The 21,974-nt window shown below is 43.8% G+C and overlaps 1 protein-coding gene across 11 annotated transcripts; it reads left to right on the top strand.

The window, feature by feature from the left end:
• Positions 1 to 21,522, top strand: sorbs3 (sorbin and SH3 domain containing 3). 11 transcript variants are annotated; one of them, XM_076154170.1, is made up of 22 exons: positions 7 to 214; positions 9,195 to 9,264; positions 10,029 to 10,214; positions 10,427 to 10,499; positions 10,681 to 10,814; positions 11,135 to 11,198; positions 11,986 to 12,024; positions 12,113 to 12,200; positions 12,909 to 13,017; positions 14,052 to 14,108; positions 14,260 to 14,367; positions 15,001 to 15,056; positions 16,567 to 16,640; positions 17,241 to 17,302; positions 17,460 to 17,506; positions 17,696 to 17,810; positions 17,903 to 18,028; positions 18,398 to 18,943; positions 19,070 to 19,173; positions 19,306 to 19,412; positions 20,075 to 20,101; positions 20,782 to 21,522. In XM_076154170.1, exons 2-22 carry the CDS (start codon positions 9,223 to 9,225, stop codon positions 20,787 to 20,789), a joined length of 2,172 nt encoding a protein of 723 aa, XP_076010285.1. In that variant the 5' UTR covers positions 7 to 214; positions 9,195 to 9,222; the 3' UTR covers positions 20,790 to 21,522. The 11 variants fall into 11 exon arrangements, with proteins under 11 accessions (XP_076010287.1, XP_076010288.1, XP_076010281.1 ...); XM_076154172.1 differs by having other exon boundaries at positions 1 to 214; positions 18,398 to 18,499; positions 20,075 to 21,522; XM_076154173.1 differs by lacking the exon at positions 20,075 to 20,101 and having other exon boundaries at positions 4 to 214; positions 18,398 to 18,499; positions 20,102 to 21,522.
• Positions 21,523 to 21,974: the final 452 nt, after the last annotated feature.

The raw sequence follows: 21,974 nt of genomic DNA, 5'->3' as shown, positions 1-21,974 counted from the left end.
GTGAAACATTCAGACCCACGCTGAATCATTCACCAAAGATAAAAGACACACTGTTGGCTTGGGAAAGAGAGAGAGCGAGAGAGAGAGAGAGAGCGAGAGAGAGGGAGAGCGAGCGAGAAAGCGAGAGAGAGAGAGCGAGAGAGAGCTGGAGTCTATTTCGTTTTCATTCACTTCCCCTCTCTCCCTGCACTGAGGAGACCTCATAGCTCAGCCTGTAAGTATGAACTTGTGCTGCGACTTTACAGAGTTAGAGTCCGGGATCCAGAGGAAAACCTTCAGCTAAATGATAAATGAAGAGATTAAATTCATTTGTAGTCATTGCCACACGAGAGTTTTGATTTCCATTGTTAATCCAAAGTGATGTTGTTGTTTCCCTCCATCACTCATTCCATCACTGCCTGGAAACCACAGAGTGAAACAGGATAGGGCTGTTGTTGCTTTTTTAAATACTTGTGAAAAGCTGTTGAGCAGGGAAAGAGGAGGAGATGAGGCAGACGTTACGGTAAGATGTCTTATCTTTTGCTGTTTGTGATCCAGAAGATGGTCAGATGTTTATCATCAGATCTCTATCCCAACACCACTTCCTGTTGTGGCTTTGGTCGTTGCTTTGGTCTAAATTGTTTCAGCACATTTCCCTGTTAGATGAACACATCCTCAATCATGTGTTGAGTCATTCACTGGATCCATATTTGTGTTTATGCAAATCATTCACATCCATGGCATCTGCATGTGAGGCTGGCTCAGCTGTTATCACTGCTGGAGAAGGACAGCTCTGTGTCCCAAGGGTGCTATCATATTGTCCTGTGCGGAAATCATCTCTATAACCATCCTGAGCATAGAAGGTCCCATGAGGATATGACCATAGCAGGAATGTTTGTCTTCATCTGCCAGCAGATTGACCCAGAGCTCTGGGAGACGGAGCTGCTTGCTAAAATATTTACCGCTAAAATAAACTCTGATGCTCTTGCGTCTGTTCTCATTCCGTAAGCGTGACGTCAGAGTCACAGCCTGAGATATTGTGTGTTTGTATCCTACCTCCACAGATGTAATGTTTACCTGCTGATGCTTAGTGATCTCTCGGGCAGGGTGTCATGTTTTAACCCACGTCCTGTCTCTTGTTCTTGAGAGGTTTTTGCCAAGCAGGTGGTGGAAGTGTTTGATTATGTAACAGATTTATGTCACTTGTTGGAATATTTGGCTGTCTTGAAATGGGTTTAATGAGCTCCATAGTAGTTTCCCTCCTTCCCTGTGAGAGGGCAGAGGTGTTGCCTTGGCAGCAGTGACCCAGCAGGGTATATGTTTGAGAGCTAAAGGACTCTTCTGAAAATGTCCTGAGTGATGAGAGGCATGGTGGGAATCATGAAAATTGAGACAAATTGGACAAAGATCCAGTGTGGGAAAGGTGTCGCAACCCTGGCCAAAGCGGCGATCACCCCTTGCATGATTGCCTCTCGTGGCCGCAGAGCGACAGGGTGTCAGATGTGGTCACAGCGGGGTGAGTGTCGGGTCCGGGCTGGACGCAGATTATGGTAGAGCCTTAATCTGAAGCTCGCCCCTCAGGTTCAGCCAGTCAACCGTTTGGCAAAAACAACCGTGAGAGGAGACGGTGTACTCGCTGTGTAAGGGGAGACGGGTCTCTGCCCTGGGTTTCACTCTGCCAAGATGGACCACTGAATAATTAAAAAAGAGCTGAATCCTTCAGTTTCATGCTGGAACCGGGTTTTAGATATTAAATCTCTATTTTCCCGCTTTCACACACAGACACACAGACACACACACACACAGACACACACACACAGACACACACACACACACACACACACACACGCACACACACGCACACACGCACACACACACACACCACCGTGTTTTACCTCAGAGATTTCACTGTAAACCTGTTGAACACTCACCTCTTGTAACTTATTCTAACTGCTTTGAACTGAACACAGAGTCAAAACAAGTTCCCTGTCAGCATGTCAGAGTTCAGGTTTATCTCTGTTTGCCTGTACTGGCAAGAAGTCTAGCCAAACTGGAAAGCCTAGTTTCATTTAGGCAGAAGTCTGTATGGTAGATTCATTCACGTCTGAGCGCTGCGGTTTGATGGGTTTTGGACATGAAAGTACTGTGTTCTGATATGTAAGGACCTATTCAAGTCAGGGAGTTGTTTTATCTGACTGATTAGTTCTCACGCTACACCTCCCTACAACATCTTTCTGTTTGTGGTAACTGGGGCACAAATAACACAGAACTTATTTCCTTTAGCTACCACATCTAACAGAGCTGAGCTATCATGATAGTTCATTTTCTTAATATCATCCAAAGCAATGGTTCTCAAACTGTGGTATGAGTGCCAATGGTAGCACCACCTGTGGGGTCATGCCGGACACGTGTGTGAGGTTTTTTCCCCCTGTGATTTCTCTTACAGTTGTTTGGTGAGGCAATACTTTGATGCTTGAGTCTGCACACAAGGTGGTATTTTGTCCTGGGGTCCATCCAGTATTGGTATGTGTGTGTGATGATAATGTTGATAAGGAGGGTCAGTGGGACGTGGAGCCCAGACTCGTGTGTGAGTCTGAGACGGCCAGTCATGGTTCTGCTGTCAGAGGTGCGGAGTAATGAGTCCACAACTCTGCCAGAGCTGCTGGAACAGAGAGAGCTCCTATTCTTACTGCAGCCCTTTGACTAGTCACAGACCTGCACCCCCATTACACACACACACACACACACACACACACACACACACACACACACACACACACACACACACACACACACACACACACACACACAGACATAAAACCATGCACAAAGGAGAGCGAGGCATGGGAGCGTGAGGAGGAATGGAGTGGTGTGATGGTGCTGGAGTCACTGTGCAGTGTCTGGGAGGTGGAGGTGATGAACTATTTGAATTCCCCCTTGGTGAACCCTGCGCTGTGAAATATCACCTTATCACAACAATAGGGCGTCTTCATTGAAGGAGGACAGGCCAAGAGGAGGGTGCCTTTTGAACGGGGCCGGGGGGTTGCTATGGCAATGCCTGTCAACTGGGAAGTCCTTCCCAGGCGGAGCAAGGGCTGGTAGAGGGAGGGAGAGAGGGAAAGAGAGAGAGAGAGGGAAGGGAAGGGAAGGTCTGTCATCAGAAAAGCTAGTTTATATCCACCACTGAGCAGACGCAGATTTCAGGTGAGTCTACTTTTCCCCCACTAGCACAGGCAGGTGGTGAGAGGATAGAGGATAATCCTGATTATTCTAAACAAGTTGATCTTTTACCTCGCAGCCTGCTTGTGCAAGTCTGTTTTTTATTTTTTAAGGTTGAGTAACCCGTCTGACTGCCTCTGGGTTTACATGCTGTTTGACTGGATTATTAGGGTTTCAGACCTGCCCAGGAATTTGTCTGTGTCATATGAAGAAGAAAAAAAAAGCCGAGGATGTCCACACAGAGGGATGCTTTGACAGTGTACCTGAGAGGAGAATCCCCAGTGAGCCATGTGATCTGTGCAGTTTTGATGTTGAAGCAATCCTGTGGGAGTTTCTGTCTTGTGAGTCTGTGGCTATTGGGCACGTAGAGGAGCGGCACACAGAAAGAGAGAGGAGAGAGAGAGAGAGAGCAGTGTGGGCAGTATCCCAACAGGTCATTCCTGATTGCTCTCCCCAGTGGGTAAGGGTGCACTGACAATGGTTAAGCAGTGACGCAATAGGAATCATGTGTTCTGTCAGAATACTTTCCCATCCCGCTGCACACATCAGGTCTAACAGTCCCGGGCCTGTCTGGCTATCACTGGAGGGTCCCCCCTTTACTGTCAGGGTGATTTCCACACCCAGACCTGATTCCCTTTGTGATCTCTGCAGGTGCCGTTTCTTATAACCACAGGCTGGACTCAGATTGGATCATGCTAAATGACAGCCGTGAGGAGATGAGATTTTGGTCTGCTCAGTGTGTTTTCAGGGTGTGTTTCTTCACGCTTTGTCTGATGGATTGTCATTGAAATTTAAGTTGAACCCTCCTAATCCCAAGGTCATTTCTACAATGATGTTATTCCCTGAATTGGGGCTTTGATTGTTCTCAGAAAAAGTGCTTTACTCCACAGGGTTACACATTTAATGTCAAGAAGTGGTACAATTATGACTAAACTTTTTATCATGAAGGGCAAGGGGAGGCAAAGACGTGCAAACCAATTGTGTGAAGTGAAAGTATATTGGCAATTTTGATTTTATTGCCATTATAATCATTATTAAATGGTGAAAATGGTCCAATTATTAAGTCTGAGCAGCCAGGAGCTCAGGAATTAAAAGCCTGTATTATTTTAAAATATGAATAAAGGTCACACCGATTTATTACTTATTTAAGTCTAGCACGACCTAAATACTACAGATATTGAGAAGAGAAGTATTCCGTGCCTGATGGCTGAGCTCATTGGTACCCTGCGAGCGAGAGGCGATGTGATTTAGTGTCTCCTGGGAACGCCGAGCCTCTCCATTGACAAGAAGCACACAGACTCTGACTCCGCCTGTTGCTCAGGATGAAGGAGCACCATACAAGGAGGTGAAATAGTTCCCTCTTGATAAATGTGTGTATCCCCCAATAACTGCATATCATAAACTCGCAGCTCCCCGTCCTTGTATGGGCTACGTCTGTGTTCACACATCTGCAATGCAGAGTTGCAGAGCCCAGCAGGAGCGTGCCATCAACCTAGCAGGACCTCTAACATCGCTCACGTAACTGCACAGTGACTCAGCTCAGAGGTTTATAATGTCAGCATTATTTATTCACTTAATGTGCTCGTAATTATCCTTTATCAACTACTTCACTGCATGATGATCTTTTCAGTTTTATGACTGTTACGTGCGGACTTTACCCTCCGTCTGTCCATGTTAAAGGTCTTTGCTTCGCAGTAACATCCAGGAAATTAACACTCCTGTTTGTTATTGCTTTCTATGATATCGTTTGAGGTCAATGATATTGCAGATCAGAAATTATCCAAACAAACTAACCACCTTAAGCAAACAAGCAATCCCGTGTTTAGCTTTGCTTGCTGTAGTTAAGCAGGACTTAGATCCGTTCATCAGTCTGTGTGCAGCAGCAGTTCCCACCTTATGGGGTCAATGATTAACCAGACGTTTCTGCTCACTGCCCAGTACACAGAGGCAAGAGAACAACAGCCACACTGAAGACTAAAGACCAGTTTGTGAAGGAGAGTTTATTTTGCTCTAAGTCTCAGGATTTATGTTGTCTTTGTCCCAGCTCGACAGATGAAGTTGCTCTTAGAGATGCGACTGTGCTGCATTAAGATCACCAAGGTTCATAGGTCAACACCGGAACAATTGTTCATTAGGCTGTGTGTGCTCACCTTGACTACAATATATGCAGAGTGGAGAGAAAGGTCATCGTGGGTCAGGCCTGGTTGCATCCTTCTATGGAAGGAAGTAAGCGTAAGAAGACGATGACTGTTTGGTATTCTGATATTGACATCATATTAACTGACATCAGCTGGTCATCTTGGGCTGATTTTGCTGTGACACTGAGTGAGCCATTTGACATGAAGTCTTGAGAAATCTTAATTTGCAGATTGAGAATAAACAGAAAGTTCCCACTAGTAGCGTCTGCTTCCCAAAAATGTGCACTCGAATATGGAGACAACCCTCCCAATGGTGGCGCCATAGCAACTATTTTAAATTCTGAAACTCATTACAAATCTTCTGTATTTGCTAGAACTAGAAGCAAAATGTTACAGAGGCGACTCCATCAGAGTGGAAATGACTGGTAGTCAAATTCAAAATCTGACCAATAATTTGTCAAGTTTGTCAACTCTGATGTAGGCAAAACCTCTGAAACTCCCAAACCCTTCAGCATACAAGAATATCTTCTACTAAGAGTCGACAGGAAATTATTTTGAAATCAAGTATGAGTCATACTGACGGCTTCTCTGTGGACTGGACATCCTCTTACTGGATTTGTCCTTATATGTTAATGTTTGTATGTCCTGATAGCTTTAGGCTGTTCACTGTGTGGGGATGTGAAGCCTTTTGAGATCGACGATCCATTTTTATATTGAAATCTTTTCCTTTAATGATATGACGTGATATGACACTTTTTTGCTGTTACAACTTTGGAAACATTGTGTTGCTATTCTGAGCTGTGGAAACCTCCCTTTGATTTCACAGGGTGTGGTAACAGTCACTGACCCTGACCTGCTGAGTAAGTCCAGATAGTCTGGTTCCTCGTTTACTCCCTTCATGAGAAGAGGGAGAAGAAAACCGCCTCCTGCTTCGCTGATACAATCTGTTTCCAATGCTTTCTTATAATAAAAGCTGCTCTTTAGGTTGTTCTCGGTGGAGCGAGCTGTTTGTGGAATCTGTGACTCTTCTGTTTCAGTTTACAGAGTTTAACATCTGCCCCCACAACGTCCAGGGAGCAGAGTTCCCTGAGGACAAAGTGGACAGACGCAATGCTTTCCATAGAAAAATCCCCCCATTTTTCCTTTTTCCTGTCCTCAGTTACCCTCAGCTACCCTGAGCTGCAAAGGAGACATGCTGGTAGCTGCCTAAAGTTTGTATCAATGTAGATCAAGATTAGGAGAAACATCTCGGCGTCTGTGTTCTGTGTTGATCCACCTGGACCTTCAATGGGGCGGTTTTCTCTTCCTTCATGTCCGAGTGATCAAGTGAAGATTGGGAGTCGGCATATTTTATGAAAGATACAATCGAGGCTGGCGCTCACAAACTTTACAAACGGTCTGCGTGTGAAACTTTACAGCTGCCCGGGTCGTTGAATTCTGCGCAATTAGATAAGAATGCAGCGAGCGTTCAAAACAAACACAGAGAGAGACAGAATTCTTGACAGGGATTTTTTTTTGCCAGATATCAGCACTGATTTTGCCTTTTTAGGTAGCATTGTGTTTGCTGCTCCTGGACAGGGAATGTGTGCAGCACTGGAGGATTTCTCCTGTTGGATTTAGCTCAAACAAATAAGACATGGACACTGTTTTGGCAGAGGCCCACTCTTCATGATGCGAGAACCATAGGCCCTTTCAGACTCTAAAAGGATGTAACAGTAATGTCACCATCAAATACAAAAAACGACAAGGATTCCTCAATTATTCCAAAGATCCAGTTTCATGTGTCACAATGCTTTCACTGCAAGCATTCCTTTGGATGAATGGCGTTATTGTCGTACAGTTGAAAACCGTATATTGATTCGGTATCTCATAAATGATCTTAAGCGAATATCTTTCATGAAACGATGTATATGGTGGGTATGTGGCTATGGCCAACAGAGGGAAGCTGTCCCGTGCTCCAGTAGCTGTTCGGTCTTGAATAACAGCAGTGTGTGTGTGTGTGTGTGTGTGTGGGTGAAAAAAGCAGCTCCTTTGTTTGCCCTTCAGGAGTTCCAAACTAAACAGGGCAATGAATTACACATGGAGTTATTTGCTTATCAGTGAGATGGGGCCTGTAAAGTGAATGTCAGCCAGCCAATCCCCCAGTCGGTGACATAGAGACAAATAAGAAACCAGAGTGTTAAGCACATTCTAAACCTCAGCAGAAACCCTCCACTTCTCGTATTTGTTCCATTATGTAATGCAGTTTATTGGGAAGTGATGACTCAGAGTGACATCGTTGTCTGGAACGCGAACACCGATTCTGTCATTACAAAGCTCTGTGCTCCTTTCTAAGCTCCTGCACACAGACACTGCCAGCGCACAGTCGTCATGGTTTTGACTAGAACGGATACGGATATTTGTGACTGTGCTGCATACTGTGATATCAGTTGTGATAGAGCTCTGGACTGATGCATGCGTGACAGAGGTGGTTAGCACTGCTTAGCAAGAAGCTCCTGGGTTTGGATCTGATTGGGCTCATTCTGTTTGGAGTTTGCATGTTCTCCTCATGTTCTCCCCTGTCTGGTTTCCTCCCTTGAAAGCCTTGCGGGTGAATTCTAGACTCTAACTAGACTCTAGTTGGGAATCTTACAGATACTTGTTGACCAATCAACTACCTCCCTGTCATGGAAACTAGCAGGAATGAAAATGGATTGTTTTGTCAGATGCACAACACATGTATATCGTCGTTAATGTTTACTGGCACCAGGCTGTGTTAATGGTGGACCTACCTGGAGTCCCTTACCTTACCTTAGGTGTCAAATATACAATTTTTGTTCCATATCTTCTGTGTATAATTGAGCATTTACCATTATACAGCATCTTTGAGTAATAATATTGATTCTAACAATCTATGGGTCAGGTTGTAGTCTTGACCACATTGTAGACACTGACACTCAGCTGCTAATGCCACATGGAAAACTCATCAGTGCAAATTGAATTTGATGACCCAGGCTGTAGAAGCCCACACGCGCTCATTACTTCTTCTCCAAGCTGGAAAGCCATTTGCTCCAGGAAACAACCTCATACTTACATTAACCCCCTGTTACCTTCACTGAAAATCACATTAGTATCTCAAATAAGATTTTCACAATGTATTATTATTTATTTACTTCATTCAGAGAAAGATAATCCCGGGAATCCTGATCACTTAATTTGCTGCTAGAGGAGGAGCAAGGGTCAGATCTGTGGTTTCCATGCCAACTCTGTTATTATGAGCCGCTGTAGATGAGAGGTGCCTGCCTCATGCAGGAGCGGAAAAACCCCCTCTCATTCCTCTGTTCCTTTGATGTTGGAACGGCAGTCCTAATCTGTTTTTCTGAGGTTACAATTGATTAGGACTTTCCTGATCTCTGCTTTAAGGGGCTGGCCTTCTCCATCATCCAGCTCCTTTAGTCCAGCTCATTACAGTGCTGTATTACTGGGAAAAAAGTGAGACAAACATGTGCGTCACACTCATTGTTTTGGGAAGGGTTTTCCTTAGTTACGAGGAAAAGTGGGTGATGCTAACTTTCCCTCGTTGGAGTGCTAATGGAATGGGATAATGGAACACAAAGCTGCTGGGATGTAAACTTTGATTTATGAGAGGCTGGGCCATCGAGGGCAGCCTGGAGAAATGCAGTGAGAAGTGGCTCAGGAATTTTGAATATGAGAAACTAAAACATTTTATAATGTTTGTCTGAGGAGCATTTTTACAGATGTGGATTACATATCCTCAATGAAACACCCTGACTAGATACAGGTGTATTTTGTTTGTAATTATAGAGGATAACCTAACAATAAATAATAATAATATAATCTCCATACTTTGTCTTGCAGACGACTTTGATGCTGATGCAAGAATTTGATGTCTGAAACGAGGAGCGCAGCAGATCACATGCAGTCTGAGGTAAAGCACACTTTATTTGTTGACATTTCAAACTGTTTTTCAAATACCTTTGTCTCCAAAATGCTCTGACACTGAATCACTTTAAACCTGCTGAAGCCACAAAAACACATGACAACATAACATGTGTCACTCACTCCTGCTCAGTCAGCTGTGACAATGCTTTGCCACTGGTTAGAAATACAGATAGCCTCACCGCAAGGTTTAACGGCTTTCCCATGACCCCCCGGCAACCACACAGGGGGGGACCTAAGCACCTGATAGTATTCCAATACTGGTCATCGTGGCTGCAGGGAGTGAACATATCACTATGGAGACCACAAGACCAGAGCTAACCCTGCTGGACTTTGAGGTTGACATCAACGACCCTTTTCCAATCTCTTTGGCCTGCAGTTCTGACCTCCTGGCTGGAGAATAGGCGGGCCGGGTGAATAGGTAGTTAATGGGCTCATAATGGTCCTCTCCTGTTTCTGTGCCCCCACTCTGCACCTTGAATGAGGCCTTTCTCCAGTTGTGGCAAGAGAGATGATGAAGTGGGTGGAACACCACTTCCCACTGATCCTGCTTTAAATAAATTAGGGGCCTTTTCATCAGAGGCTCCCCCACAGAGGACAGTTATTCACTAAAGAATAGCTGGGTTGCTAACAAGTTCACATGACCCCCCAGAGAGAGCTGTGTTTACCCAGGGGCAACAGGAGGACATGACAGGAGCAAAGCTCAAACATTGTTTTGTGCTCATCCATACCTCTCATTTCCCCTTCATTTAGCAAGGCATGGAAGTTGTTGATGATCCAAATGGCTCCAGGATCGTCTTCCCTGTGGAGTTGGAAGCTTCCTCGGATCAGAAGTTTCTAACATCCCCAGACCTGATCCAGGAGGTGGTCATCTCCCCTGGACTCCCCACTCCCCCTCTGAGCCCATATCGTAACAGAATGACATCTGGGGAGTTTAAGGCAAGTGCAGTTACTGTCGCTCTGAGACGCTTCATTGAGTCCAGAGAGCTCTGTGTGAAAGTGCTCCCCCTTGTGGACAAATAATTGCATGCATGTTATATTTCCAGTTTTGGAAAAGCTCTGAAACAATCTGCACTGAAGTGCGTCTGGCGCAACTTAAATTACATAGAAACGTTTGTACTCAGACTGATGGATATTCTGCTCTTCCCAAGGTGTCAGAAATGAATGGAAGTGGCCCCAATGCTCTCAGCTTTGGATCATACTACGGTCCCTCACAGTCGTATGGTAAGATGATCCATTTTTTAAATCGATCACTGCTTCAATTTCGGAAAAATTTGATTCATAGAAAATTATTTTTAAGGACCAAGTCATAATGCAAAGGAAAACACAATGTATTTGCTGAATGAACACACCCAAAGACCAGGTCCCTGTTATAAAATGTTGTTCTTATCATGTAAACAAACAGGGGGGCTGTCCAATGGTGTCCAGGGCTCTGCCACTTTGCCACGTATGTCAGGTCCTGTCAGGGAGGAGAGGCTCATCAAGTTCTCTGGAATCGGCCCAGTGGATGAGACTGGGATGCCCATTGCCTCCAGATCAGTAAGACAAATGCACAACATTCCTCCAGGCTGAGATAACATCGTCTATCTGGAAATGTCAGACAGTCTCAATATGTTTTTATCTTGAAATCTCCTTACTTAGAAATAACTGAGATATTCTTGCCTATGGCTTCAGGTTTGATTCAGGAATTCATTTGGGTTGATTTATATTTAGCATCTGGCAACTTCTTGCTCTTTGTTTAAGTCTGAACACGACCTTAAAGGTTTCATGCTCCTGCTACATTTGATGTGATTTAGTTCTCACAGCCCGTCTCTCCAAATGTGTTTACTTTCTGCACCTCCCCTCTTTTCTCTCACCAGAGTGTGAACAAACCTAGGGACTGGTACAAGAGCATGTTCAGACAGATCCACAAGAAACCCGAGGGTGAGTCTGCTCCTCCTCCTCTTCCTCCTCCTCCCTCGCCCGTCCTCCTGAGAGAATTCCTTTCTGTCAGTGTCAGACACTACAGAGGAGATCCAGTAAACACATTATTCTGCCGGAAAAATAAGATATGATGAAAGAGCTCCTAAGCCTTATGTCATTTCAGCTTATTAACTTTGGAAATAATTCTTTCTCGTATCTCTGCCCCTCCCTAATCTAGCTGTTCATCTCTCTTCATTACCACTTATATAACAGGAAAAGATTCTCATCACGGGTCAATACAGCACTGTGATGTGTATGGATGACTTTGCAGTGGATTCTGAAGCACTAACGTAGACGTCTAAGATAACAAACCGAGAGCAGTTTCCAAGGAACAAATTAAGAACACACCGCCAATCAGATAACAGTCATAACATAGCTGAATAACTCTAAATCAGTTAATCTTTTTGTATGATAAGTAACCAAGTACCAATCATTACTTCCTTGTTATGTTCACAACTGTTTCTTTTATGATCCTTCAAGTGAAGTTGTGCCCCCTCCCACTTGAAGGGGCAAAATATGAGGTAATGATGTAACCATGACATCATCGCATACCTCTTCAGACACATTATTGTCAATGTGTTAGTCTGCTATTTGCGGCAATAAATGTAAAAGTATCCTGTGCTCCCATCCTCTGACCTGTCTGAGTTGATGTCTGTGATTTGAGAGGCACCTGATTCCTTTGCAAACTTGTGAGAGACATGCAGAGGTTCACTTCTCACCCATACACTCTGTCCGGTGTGTTTATCAGAGCCTGAACTGGAGGACTCAGAGCTATGGTCAGCCAAACGTAAGTCAAATCACTAAAGCCCACATTGTTGAGCCGCTTGGTTATGTAATCTGTTTTTCACTTAAACTGGTCTGCACTGACCCCCCAGAGCTTCAGCCATCTGCCAACACGGAGGACAAGAACCAAGCAGACAAGAGCCTCTTTAGACTGACACCGTATGGTGCACTACCAGACTGGTGAGTTCAGACTGATTGGGTGGAATTCCTCATTCTTGAGTGTAGAGCCTATCACCGCATGTCTCTGGAAGTGGGTGGAGCCATCACGGGCAAGTTGGCAAATGGACAGACTGACCATTCCTCTTAATTCCACCTCTTGGAATTTCTGTGGAGTCTCCAGTCATGTGCATGGGAAGGAGCTGGATGTGACGGAGGAAACCCAGGCTCACTCTGGATTTATGTGCTATTCAAGTCATATCCATGTAATTTGTATCTATCTAAAGTCAGATAAGCAGAGCGATTATTACTCACGAGGTCATAGCAGAGCGAGTCATGCTGTAGCAGTAAAACTTGAGTGTGTTGAAATATGGCTGCTTTTATTTACATATATAAAATCACTAACAAGTGCACCAAAATACAGCCACTGAGACAGAGCTTGTATAATGTATATTTATGTCTTAGCACTGTACCTCTGACTTTCATTTTCATCAGAATCTATATTAAATTTGAATGACATCAGCTAACATGCAGGAGAAAGGTCATAGTATTTTATGTGAATACCAAACAAAATCCAGGCCATAGGAAATGGAGGGAAAGTGTGGGACAGGCAAGTTTGGATTTGTTGTTGCAGGCACTAACAATGAAGCAATGATTAAGTTGTTGTTGTGTGTGTGTGTGCACGGCTGTGTGTGTGTGTGTGTGTGTGTGGATTGGGGTATTATGTTTCAGGAGTGAGGATGTAGATAAGCTGTCAGACCCGGGAAAGCAGCACCCACAACCAAGGAGCATATTTGACTTTGAGCCTGGACAGGGCAACACCTCAGAGAGCCACAGACAGGTAAGGGCATCTCTCTCTTACACACACACACACACACACACACACACACACACACACACACACACTTTCTTAAAATTCCTTATCTGAAAATGACATTTATCCAACATGCAATGAGTCGTAAAAAAACAGATAAACAATGGCGAGAAGAAAACTAAAAAAAGTGGAAAAAGGAAAACAAAAAGTAACAGCAGCTTCCAGACTGGAATCCTTAGGAGATTTGCTCTCTGTATATCACAGGTATAAAGGATGTGGGCGCCTTTTCTTTAAGGATTAAGTTCCATCAAGTCGTCTAACTCCCCATATTTTATCTTCTCACGCGAGATGAAGCACGTGTGACTGTTCCACAGCGTGCATGCAGCTCCTCAGCAGATGTGCAAGCTTCCTCTTTTGTCCTCTAATATCCAGAAGACTCCCATCTTTCTTTCTCTCAGCTTCTCAGACAATTGACGCTATAATCTTCTGGTTTGTATAAAGGGACTGCTGTGAAATGATGAATGTTGACATGAATATACAGGAAAATTGGATCAACCTGTGTCCTCTTCACTTATGCTTCTTGTCTTTGTCTCTGTGTTTAAGGTTAAGGTTTTCTGTTTTGTCTTTTAATGGCTTTTGCAACAATGTGCCAGATCCAGTGCAAATTGACCCTTGCGTCTGTGTTTGTGAAGAAAAAGACTCTTTGTTTCCAACCCCCGACGTCTTGTGATCCGTATTATAGTGTTAACCTCTCACAGTGTTTAATGGCACACAGCATGGAGACTCATTTCATTTCCTCTGTCTGACGAGAAACAGTGCAATCCATTTAACTTACTGTATGTTATCTCATTGATGTGAGAGGAAGATACTGCTGTGGAAACGTAAGCACCACACAGAGCTCTGGCAGAAACTTCTAACCAAAGGATAAATCTCCCAGCACTTCACTTATTTGTTCAGCTTAGTTGCCAAATCATGCCCTTTAATGTTGTATGATGAAATCACAAAAGCTGTGCAGAAGTGAAGTCTTTTTTCTGTCATTATTGTCTTTTTTCCATCTTTAGGACCGTCAATCTATGAATAATAAACAGCCTGGAAAACCCCATTTGCCTTCAGTTGAGGTGAGCAGGTTTTGACATTACCGTAACTGCTGCCTCTCTCTTGATGTTTTAACGTATTACCATGTAAAAGGAACATGTTTGGCTCCAAAGATCAGAGTCTGTATTAGTGTTTTAATGTGACCCTTCCAACTCCATCATTGCTCTGGCTCAGGCCAGTCTGGTCTCTGAGCTGTGTCAACTCGAGGCCGAGCTGGACTCGGAGATCCAGGGCCTGGAGAGGAGGCTTTCCCAGAAGAGGCAGCATCGAGGCCGGGGTGAGGTACTGAGCCCCCCTCCTCACTCACTCTGCTGAAGCATCCCTCTCCTACCTCCCTCCCCCGACCCCCCACGTAGCAGAATCCTCACCCGTCCTCACCCTCACCTCTCCCATTTCCAGTGAAAGCTGACCGTGTCACTGAGATCGCCCCGCTTGCTCGCTTTGACCATGCGTATTTGTTTGCCTCTGTGATCTGGATGACAGCTGTGGACCCTCCTGCCTGATTTGCATTTGGATCTGCTCTTGTAATCACCTGCCTGAACGTCCCCCACCCACCCCTAGCAAACGCAAATCTGCCTGCAAATAAATTAAGAATCAGAGTGATTGATTTTCTTTTGATTTGACTCTGACTTGTCATGTTGTTTAACTGCTTTTCCCCTTAGTGCTTGTAGAGAGAGATCTGGGTTATCCTGCACCAAATATATAAATTTTCAATGTGATTAAATCCGCTTATATTGTTGCAATGTTGATAAAATCACAGACAATTTAAGACAACTTGATGTAGCCCAAGGAGAGTAGGACCCAGGGGATTTCTTGCTCCTCTGGGAGTGGTCAGCACCTCCACTCGTTCTCAGCTGTGAGTTTTCCTCTGAGCGGTTCCAGGGAAACAGCGTTTAATGTGCACTCTGCTTTCAGGAGTCCAGAGGCAGCGATCCAGTAACTCCTCCAAACACAGGAAGGACACACTACAGGTCAGTGACGACTCTACTACACCATCAGAACTTTAACCAGCAAAGAAATACTGCATAGGATTCCCTCAGACAGTTATGATTTAAACAATACATTACCAGCATGATGCCTACAATGATTAATGTTATGTCTTACATCTTACTTACATGGCAGTTCAAGTCACTTAATGAGATTTTACTCAAAAGTGCTATTTATCAGTTCATCTTACACACTGTCTTATCTATTGCAGCCAGACTGTGTAAGCTTCATTCAAGCTCTTGATGGTGGTTTATGAATAAATCAATAACAACCTGTGGCTCTCATTGCTGCTATAGTCACTGTACATTATACTTCAATGCAGTGGCACAACATTTATCAGCCCGGGTTTTAACTTATTTACCAAGAGAAACATTGGCCAAGTCATTAACTAGGAATAGAGAATAAAGAGGCAAACTAAATGGAAATCTTGTGATTCTTTGGCATTAGTAGTCGTCTTCAGTGTGTGAGCTGTGTGTTTAAACTAAATGGAGGTGATAACATGAGCCAAATACCAGACCTTCTCTGAGTGCAACACAGCTGTTTGATGTACCTTTACATTGCTTCATCGAGTGAGAGCAGCTGAATCATGGCAGGTCAAGAAACTTGCTCATTAAGTTCCAAACGCCCTCCTCCACATTCTACCATGCAGGGTACCTGTTAGAGGATCAGGTGACTTGCTGCTCTGGGCATTCTGCTAGGAAACTACTGAACTTTAACAAGTTGACGTACAATATTTGTCAGTTCAAGGGGGCAGCATTCCACATTGCTCACCAAGTGTGTAATGCATTCTTGTGCGATTCTCTCTTAGCTGTTTGTTGCTAAGTTGAGATCGCATGTTTTGACCTCTTCCACTGCCTAAGGCACAAATGTAATGTATTAAATTGAAACACTCAGCAGCAAGAAAATATGCCAGTTATTTACTGCTTCCTGTTATGCAGACAAGTTGTATAGCTTTGGGCTGCCAGCTGCAAATACTGGAGTGCAAAACAGTGCTGAGTGATATCAGTGGAAATCAGAGAAGAGGTCCAGGCTCTCCGTTTTATGACTCTTAAAACAGAATCAACCAAACTGTAAATAAAAGCGTTCAGAGGATGTTTAAGATCTAACAAGGATGAGCCGTTATCATCTGCAGCAGCTGTGACCAGATGGCTGTGCAGCTGCAGCAAATGTGACACACTGTATAGCAGCAGAGTTGTGCTGTGTGTGTTGTTGTGTTGTGTCTGTATGGATCATATTGTTTGGCATATTTATCACGTTTTTGGTAAGCGCTAATGTAAGGGTGACGACTTTCAGGCCAAAAGTAGGATTAGGTTAGAGTTCGGGTAAAGAATGGGATTAGGCAAATTTCAGTTATACAATTAGTGATACAAGATTGTGTGTGTGTGTGTGTGTTTGTGTCTGTCCTTTGATGTTTTAAAGGACTTCCTGCTGTCTGACATTGATATTTTCTTAAAAATTTAAATCTGCCTCTATTTATTTATTCAAATTTTTCAGTAATCCATCAGCATCAAGGCAGCCTGTCCATCGCTCCATTGCTTCATCCTCATCATCCTCTGCTCCCACGCATGGTATGGTGCACATTCTTCCTTGTGGCTTTTGCAAGCTTATTGTGATTTTGTGCAGCTCAGTTTCTAAAAACAACATCCATATCCAAATAAAATGCCTACATCACACAACACATTAGTTGACTGTAATTGTTTGGGATACAAACTGTGTGTTTTTGGTCAAACGTTATAGTCTCAAACATCCTCCACTTGCTACAAGTGACAATAACGTGACAGTATTTCCACTCTATTTGACTCATTTCTTGGTCTAGTTTGTTGCGCTTGATGCAGGTGTGTAGGAGAACAAGGTGAAAGTCTTGGATGTATGGTGTTACATTCTTTAAAAGGCTAATGTGACTTGGAAACAGAAGGTAGATGGGTGGGGAGGAAGCCCAGAAATATAGGAAGTGGAACTGTTTTCAGGAAGGCCTGATTACAGATTAGATTCTTCCAAACGTTTTCCATGGAAATTACTCCATAGAGAGCCAGCGTGAATTATTTTGTGAGACTCTTGTTCGTCTTAATGCAGCTTGGATTTCAATTTCACGGCAACACTGGCTTCAAAAGCTCCTGCGTGTTTTGTTGCGTCCCTCTAAATGTCTGCGACTTCATTTTGTTCCGCAGTAGAACGGCTCTCCCCTGCCTATGACGCCATGGAGCTCCCCCCTAAGCGAGAGGAGAAAAAGGTGTGTTCATTTCAAATTGTATTGCCATTAATCAAACTGGAACTTTAATGATTGAAAGGTCTTTTGGATGTCAAGCCTCACACGCAACGTTCCTAAATAACTGCAGGCTTTTCCAAACACTGAACGATTTTGTGTGTTTGTTTGTTTGCTTGTGTAGATGAAAGCAGCGAGAGCCAAGTTCAATTTCCAGGCTCAGTCGCCCAAGTGAGTTACAGCAGGAGCTTATCTGTAAACAGCCATTTCCTTTCCTCCACGGCTATTTAGGCCTCAAACATCACAACAACATCACATTCTGAGCTGTGAAATCAAAATTCTCTTTCAAAAATACAAATATATCTCAAGTAGAATGTCCTTTTGAACGTCTTATTATCTCCCTGTGTTTCATTCCTCCAGGGAGCTCCCATTGCAGAAAGGAGACATTGTTTACATCCGCAGGCAGATCGATGCTAACTGGTTTGAAGGAGAACATCACGGCAGAGCTGGAATCTTCCCCACAACCTACGTGGAGGTAAATGTCCCGTCGCCTTATGCCTCCATATTTCCTGGATATCTTCCGATTGTGTGATCGTGTTTTGACGTCCTTCCCTCTGTCCTTCACAGATTCTGCCTCCGACGGAGAAGCCCACACCTGTAAAGTCTCCCACGTTGCAGGTGTTGGACTATGGGGAGGCCGTGGCTCTGTTCAACTTTAACGCTGACCTTCCTGTTGAACTCTCGTTTCGGAAAGTGAGCATCACCTGTAGCGCTGGTTTGAAGTTGTTTCACTGTCACTATGACCACTCAAGACAAACTCAGCGTGCACTGTAGTGCTGCAGAAAGAGAGAGAAGTGGATCATTGTGTTTTTGCATATTCAAGTACAGCAAAGACTTCAAAATTGTCCAATGAAATGATAACCAAAATGAAAATATGAATGGAATATGAAAATCTATATATGTATGTGTAGTTTTAAAAGATATCTCAAGTACATAAATATTCCTTTATACTTCATACTATATATGTATATACTATATCCTACGTTCATTTAATGGCTATGACTAATACTGTATATCTGCATCCTATTCTATTCTATTCTATTCTCTTCTCTTGTTCCTCAGGGTGAGATGATCAGTATAACCAGGCGTGTTGATGACAGATGGTTGGAGGGGAGGATCTCAGGGACCAGCCGGAGTGGCATCTTCCCTGCCACATACGTCCAGGTCAACAAGATGCCCCGTACCAAATACTCCACAGACGACTATGCGGCCGGCCCCATGTCTCCCGTCTCGCGTGGACCCCAGAGTCCAGGGCGTCCGCTTCACTCGCCCTGCCTGCGATCGCCATCCTCCCCATTCACTCCCATGTCCCTCAGCCCAAAACCCGAGCACTCCCCGCTGAAGCCGTCCTCCCCAGTGCCCTATGGCTCAGCCTCACAGTCACGCTCCCCCACTCTGACCCCCGTAGCCAAAGAAACCAATCTGTGGTCCCCTCACTCCTCCAAACCGGCTTCACCCACCAACCACAACAGCCACTGGGGTAGGACACATTCACCTAACCAGGACCCCGTATTTAGAGCTGTTTCACCATCCGCACAGTCCTCAGCACCTATCCACAGAGCAGCATCAACCACAGCCAACACACCCAGATACACTGACCCCACGCAGGTCTGCACCCACTGCTTCTTTTAGATAGACGCTGCATGTTTGCACCCACGATTGTTTATGCCGCCCTAGTGTCGCTCATCTGGTCTTCTTTCGTAACCCCTGACATGAGCTTTCCATCTCTTCTAGGGTGCAATACCAAACCAGGCTACCCCATCTAATCCACATGTCAACACCCGCCCTCACACACGAGTGCCAAACAACTCCGGCTCCACAGCTGTGCAAGGGCAACCGTAAGTCCGGAGCATTAAATGGTCTCAGTAGTTGGTGTTGTTTTCGACACAAACATGTTCCAGCCACATGGTGTCTATGACAGTGTTGTGGCTTTGATCGTGTTGTTTTTTTCCCCCTGTTGTTCATTTCAGATATAAAGCTGTTTACAACTACAAACCACAGAATTCAGATGAGTTGGAGCTCAGAGAGGGAGACATTGTGCAAGTGATGGAGAAATGTGATGATGGCTGGTTTGTAGGTAGGAAACAAGACTGGAGTTTTTAAAGTCTCTATAAAATGTGTTTTTTCCAGTAGATAACGCTTGATCGATAAATTCAGAGCCCAATATTTTTTGTTGTTGCAATATTTCCTTTGTTTTACACATTATCTGTAACAAACAATACACATGCAGCGAGGCTGATGTCATCATGGCTGCCCTTAAGGCCACTTAGTTGATTTGCCACCACCAGACTCAGACTCTTTTAGCTGGAATACATTAGGTACATAATGTCTGAGGATGATGTCATATCAGCTGTGGAGGATTTTATTTCTGAGAGCCGAACTGGATAACATCTCAACATCTCACCACAAGCCGAAGTGTATTGACTTTTTTGAGCATCTCCAAGACCTTTGAGTTTAATCTTTAGGTGCCAAGTTCAGAATTGATCAATCATCCCTTATAGGTTGGTTACTTCTTTGAGCAGATGTGGTTTGGATATGTTAATTCAGGTAGTTGTATTTGATGTGAGAAGTTGTTCATCGGTATACACAGAATTGTGTTAGTCTGCCCTCTACTGGGCATTCAGAAACATTACATGTTCAAGTGTTGGTTTGTTCAGTGAGTTTGAACTTTCCATTGTAACACAGTTTACATGTAAACATATGTATAGATTTGTACATTTTTCTTGTTTCTGTTGTCAGACACAGTATGTCCTCCGCTGTCTACAGGTACGTCAGATCGGACTCTCGCTTTTGGGACTTTCCCCGGGAATTATGTGGCACCAGTTTGACTTCCTCACTTCCTGCTTGGCAACAACCACCTGGACTTTACAGCTGATTATTAAGATCAGATTGCTTTAACCGAGCTCAACCAATCACTCCGCCCACGCCCTACACTGACACGCAGACACCCCAACACTCCTAAACCTGGCTCTGTCAGGTCTGCATGTTCACTGTGACCGGCGCTGCTGTTTTTTGGAGAAGAGGTGAAGGCAGGAACATTGTGTGGTTTCTCACCTCGCCTCGCCTCACCTCCCTGCATGTGTGTGTGTGCCTACACTGTGTGTGTGTGCGTGTGTGTGTGTGTGTTCCACTGAGACTTGGAGTATTTTCACACACACCACTTGAGAGGAAAATATGAATGCTGAGGATACTATTTCTGATGCAAATAATGGACTTTTTTGTCCCACAACTATTTGCAGCTGCAGGAAATTTGGACATTCCTTCCCACTGAACACCACTGTTCCTTCTGAGGTCCCATCATACAGTGCGATGCTGCATTCAGCTTTTTGTCACTGCCGTGCCATCACAAATCACAAATGCGTTAGGGCACGATAGAAAGCAACCTTTTGATGTTAGTTGTTAATTAATGTTAATGTTCCCTTAAAATGTCCTGAACTTTATTTCAGATCTTTGAAAATACCCTGGGCAAGTTTGAAGAAACGTCAACATGACCATCTGTAGAGTTTTACATAGATCACAGTAAGGGCTCATATGTGTCTGATTAGTTTAAAGCCTTCTGTTATGTTATGCTGCAGAACAAACATAATTCATTTATATATTATTTTGGTATTCAAGTTATGTACAATAGCTTTTGATCAACTGTCATGCAGTGGAAAATGGAAGCCAAAAATCAAAGAATTGTAGAGGAGAAAAAAAAGGAGATGATTTAGGACTGTCTTTCATGTGTGCACCTGCAAAGAAAATGCCTGAATTAAGTATTTGAAGTATTGTTTTATGTGCCAAATCTAACATTTCATTGCTCTGTTAAAACACTCCCAGCTCACGTTGTCTCTGCTGCATTTTGATACTGTTAACTCATATTGTATCTGCTTTTCTGTTTAACACTCTTACTCTGACAAAAGTATTCATAAAATCACTAATAACAGTTGTTTTTGCCAGTGCCAATGTGACCTTTGAAAGTTTAGAAACGCCTATCATGAAGTCATTTGCCATTTTATATGACAGATTCATAATCTTTGTAAAAAAAAGAAAGAATCAGAGGTAGACACAGATGGTGATTGTACAGACTGTAACCTTTTATCAAATTGAAAGTATAATATATTTTGCTTATAAAACAATGTATCTCAGTGTATGGTACGCAACGTTTAAAAAAATACAATTAAACATTACAGTGTGGTATTAAAGAAGCTAATGTTCCTGCATTTTGTTGTATGTTGCATTTGTATGTGTATGCTATTACACGTAACCAGCAGCAGAGGGCGCTGCGACATAGAAGCACTGCAGTTTGTTTGACTTTTTAAATTCTGCTACAAACTACAAACATTTGAGATAATTTTTCGAGACTGTTTCGGTATTAAAAGATCAGAATTTGTGTTTAGGGCAAATTGAATCAGTTTTATCTGATATGAGCGATTGATATAAAGCAGATTATGTTTTAAAAGCTTTGACTGCAGTGCGTTTATTATCCATCTACTCGGAATTTACACCGGGCTCGGCTCTGATGTATTGGCTTGGCTCTCTGCGCACTGCGGCGCTTTGCCTGCAGGTGGCGCGCTGAGACAAAACGCAACGACTCACGGGTATTCGATAAATGGTTCAATTATCACCCGGGCACCCTTCCTCCTCCTCCTCCTGCTCT

This window comes from Genypterus blacodes, unplaced genomic scaffold (genome assembly GCF_046128005.1).
Source record: "Genypterus blacodes isolate CSIRO-AG114 ecotype Tasmania unplaced genomic scaffold, CSIRO-AGI_Gbla_v1 ptg000061l_1, whole genome shotgun sequence".
Classification (NCBI taxonomy): Eukaryota; Metazoa; Chordata; class Actinopteri; order Ophidiiformes; family Ophidiidae; genus Genypterus; species Genypterus blacodes.
This window is presented reverse-complemented; position numbering and strand designations above follow the sequence as displayed.